Below are 3,317 nucleotides of genomic sequence, written 5' to 3'. Positions count from 1 at the left end.
CATGCTGCAGCAGGTACACCCTGAAGTATCAATGGCTGTGCCTGAGGTCATGCTGGAGCACCTTAAAGCATATGGCCATGGACAAGCCCACAACAGAGCAGTTACACCCCTGGAGGAACTGCAGCTATATCTCTGAAGGCATTGTGGCCCAAGGAAAAGACCACGCTAGAAGAGGTGCACCTGAAAGCAGCTGTGGCTGTGGGTAGGTCTATGCCACAGCAGATATACCCCTGGAGATACTGTGGCTCATAGATAAGGCTCCACTTGGAGCAGGTACAACCCTAAGGGATGGCAGACTGTGGATAAGTCCAAGCTGTAGCAGCGGCAAGGGCAGAATTCATTGCAATGTTAAACCCTACAATGTGGCTTGAAGGGACCACGGGTGGAGACTGTAATAGAAATATCTTTAAATTGTTGTAACCCGGGATTTGAGTTGCATGTTATGGAAATTACTATAGCAGGAGCCCCTTGTTGCTAGCCAGGCTAGAGCAAGGGCAGAAGTCCATTGCAATGTTAAACCTTATAACCTGGCCCAAAGGTACTAGGGATGGAGATTATAACTGTTATACCTTTAACCTGTTGTAAACCATGATCTGAGTTGCAAGCTATAGGAATTACTATAGCAGGAACTACCTGAACCAATGGAGGATAAGCCTTACAAGAAGCACTGCAAGTGCAGCACTGACCTGAGCTGGCATTGGTGCCCAGTAACTCCATGCAGCACACCACCTCTCCTGTCCTGAGTGACCACCATAAAGTGGTCATGGAGCCCAAAGTCATGGACTAAATGAATTCAGTGGACATTTCTGGACATTTTATGGACCTTTTACAAGGGTGGTCAGACTAAGGGAATGATACCTGCATATTATATCAAAGGATCGGAAGGGGTGGTGGTGGTTAATGAGGCTGTATTGAATTGGGTGGCACCTGAGCAGGATGGAATAAAGGGTGGAGAATGTGCTGGTTTTGGCTAGGATAGAGTTAATTTTCTTCACAGGAGCTAGTATGGGACTATGTTTTGGATTTGTGCTGAAAATAGTGTTGATAACACAGGGATGTTTTCATATATTGGCTGGCAGGGCTTGACAAAGACAAAGCAATCATCCCATTTCTGCAGTCACCCCTTTGCAAGACAGAAAATATTCCAGAACAAAACAGATATCCAAGTAACATCCTCCTGAATGCATCTGTTTGCAAGACTAAGGCAGCTGTGCAGATGGCAAAACCTGGAAAAACCTTTACACCCAGTATCTACATTTGTACACAAGGCAATAAAATTCCATCATTGGTGCCTATTTAGCACCCAATTTTCAGATAGTTTTTGTCTGGTATCAAAAGCCAAACTATACTAGTTTATTTGTGCTCTGGTTTGGTCCCATCCCCCCCCTCTGGAGCAAGGAAGGCATCAGAAAGCTCAAAAATAGAAAGCAGGACACCAAGAGTGTCTGCCATCTGACCTACGGTCCCTGGCACCTCCACAATCACCTGATGTGATTGAACAGGAGGTTCACTGCAACCCGTTACTGTCTTTCCACAGTTTAACCAAACAACAGTTCATCGCTTCACAGAATCTGTAATTTTCCAGACACTCAGTGAAGTTCAACAAAGAAGTGAGAAATAGTGCAGAAGTACAACAAGCATCTGGTGGGACAACTGCTGAGACACTTTAAAATAGAGAAGAACCTGTATGCCAAACACAAAGTTCTCTTGGGAGCACAGAAATGGGAAAATAAAAGTAGCTCTACTGTACAGCTTGGCTGCAGAAGCAGCCAGTGGACACAAACCCTAGAGAGGTGAGCACTTTCTCCAGGCTTCTGCTATTCTGGGGAATGAAAAAAACCACTCTACCAGAGGGGTGTTTCCTCCTCACCTAATCTCTTGAAGGACAGAGAGGAAAGAGGCAGCTCATCTAGCCTGCCAGCTAGCTCTGTTAGGTGCCTAAAACTGGCCATTTCAAGAGACTCCCACAATGAACAACTCTCAACTGCATTCTTACACTAGACTGCACAAAATGATAGCACCAAACAGAAGGTATTTCCTGAATATTCCAAAACATGTCACTTACTTGATGATGTCATCAAAAAGCACTAGTCCCTCCAAGCTGAGGTTCTGCAGCCTTTCACACAGACAAAGTATACTCTGGAGATCTGCAACAGACACTGTGCAGTTTGACAAATCCATATGTTGAACTCTGAGAGGTCTAAAAAAGGAAAAAGGCAGGTTACTAAAATTGCATTAAAACCTGCTCCACGAATTCCCCATACCATATATATATCCCATACACTAAGACTGTGCAAGGCTTGTAGAAAATAATTATACTGTTGTATTCAGCTGCACACCAGACATACTATTAACCTCACTGGGCCTACTGCTGAGCTACCAGCCAAAACTGCAGAACTCTTATCTGCAAGGTATTTACAGGATTTGTCATAACACCTGAAAGGCTATCATGCTGGAGTTAAATAATTTTTTTGAGCTTCCCATACAAAAATGCCAGAGATGCTGACAGTTCCTGGTCCTACAAGACATAAATTGCAAGTGGATGACAGTGCTTGATACTTCCAAAAAATCACATTAACTTGGTTTCAAATAACTGACAGGTCAATGCAGATCCTCTAACTTCAACACATGCCTAACCATTGATCAGCTTTTCCACACTCCAGGGACAGCACAAATGCTACTACTGATGGAGAGTTTAAAACCAAAAATAGAGAGAGAAACTGAATGTTTGAGACACGGTTTCAGGATCCAGAACATGCAGGAAAAGCCTTACTTGCTTGTTTTAAACAACGGATTCCCAATAGAAGATCTTGGGCAGCGGAATACAGTGACACCTGCAGGCAACAACTGTCCAATCACTCCTGGTGGCAGACTTCTACCACTCAGATCGAGAGTCTGCCAGAGAGATTCATCAAACCTATGGCACAGAATTTTACTTGTTAGTGAATTAGAAAGGGTCAGAACTACGAGTACAACCACAGAAAGTTTTCAGTGTTACAAAATACTGAGAGGAGGGAAAGCTATTTAATAGAATTTACTAATGTTAAAATACGCAACCCATCTTCTGATTATACATACATGTAACCCACATACAGCATAAACTGAATTACACATGAACAAACAAGATGAGAACCAGATCATTTAACCATCTATGGAAGCAAAGGTCTTCTTAGCACTAAATAATGAGAAGTAATACTTACGAAAGACGATGCCATCTCTTGCAAATCAGGGAAACTTTTACCAAGTCATTTAGGGGCAAATACGTAAAGATTGCCAAAAGCAATTCATCTGGAAGTGCATCCCAAGAAACACCTTTA

At 43.1% G+C, this 3,317-nt stretch overlaps 1 protein-coding gene across 1 annotated transcript in view; it reads right to left on the bottom strand.

The window, feature by feature from the left end:
- Nucleotides 1–3,317, bottom strand: part of LOC104167997 (S-phase kinase-associated protein 2-like) — a gene marked incomplete at both ends in the record, with an annotated part of 8,901 nt that overhangs the window by 3,753 nt on the left and 1,831 nt on the right. The window contains 3 exons of the mRNA XM_009708427.1: nucleotides 2,066–2,200; nucleotides 2,774–2,917; nucleotides 3,201–3,312. Coding sequence (XP_009706729.1) covers nucleotides 2,066–2,200; nucleotides 2,774–2,917; nucleotides 3,201–3,312 — 391 coding nt within the window. The remainder of the gene's footprint in view (nucleotides 1–2,065; nucleotides 2,201–2,773; nucleotides 2,918–3,200; nucleotides 3,313–3,317) is intronic.

This window comes from Cariama cristata, unplaced genomic scaffold (genome assembly GCF_000690535.1).
Source record: "Cariama cristata isolate BGI_N322 unplaced genomic scaffold, ASM69053v1 scaffold17979, whole genome shotgun sequence".
Lineage (NCBI taxonomy): Eukaryota > Metazoa > Chordata > Aves > Cariamiformes > Cariamidae > Cariama > Cariama cristata.
The sequence above is the reverse complement of the archived record's forward strand: the minus strand, read 5'-3'. Positions and strand labels throughout refer to the sequence as shown.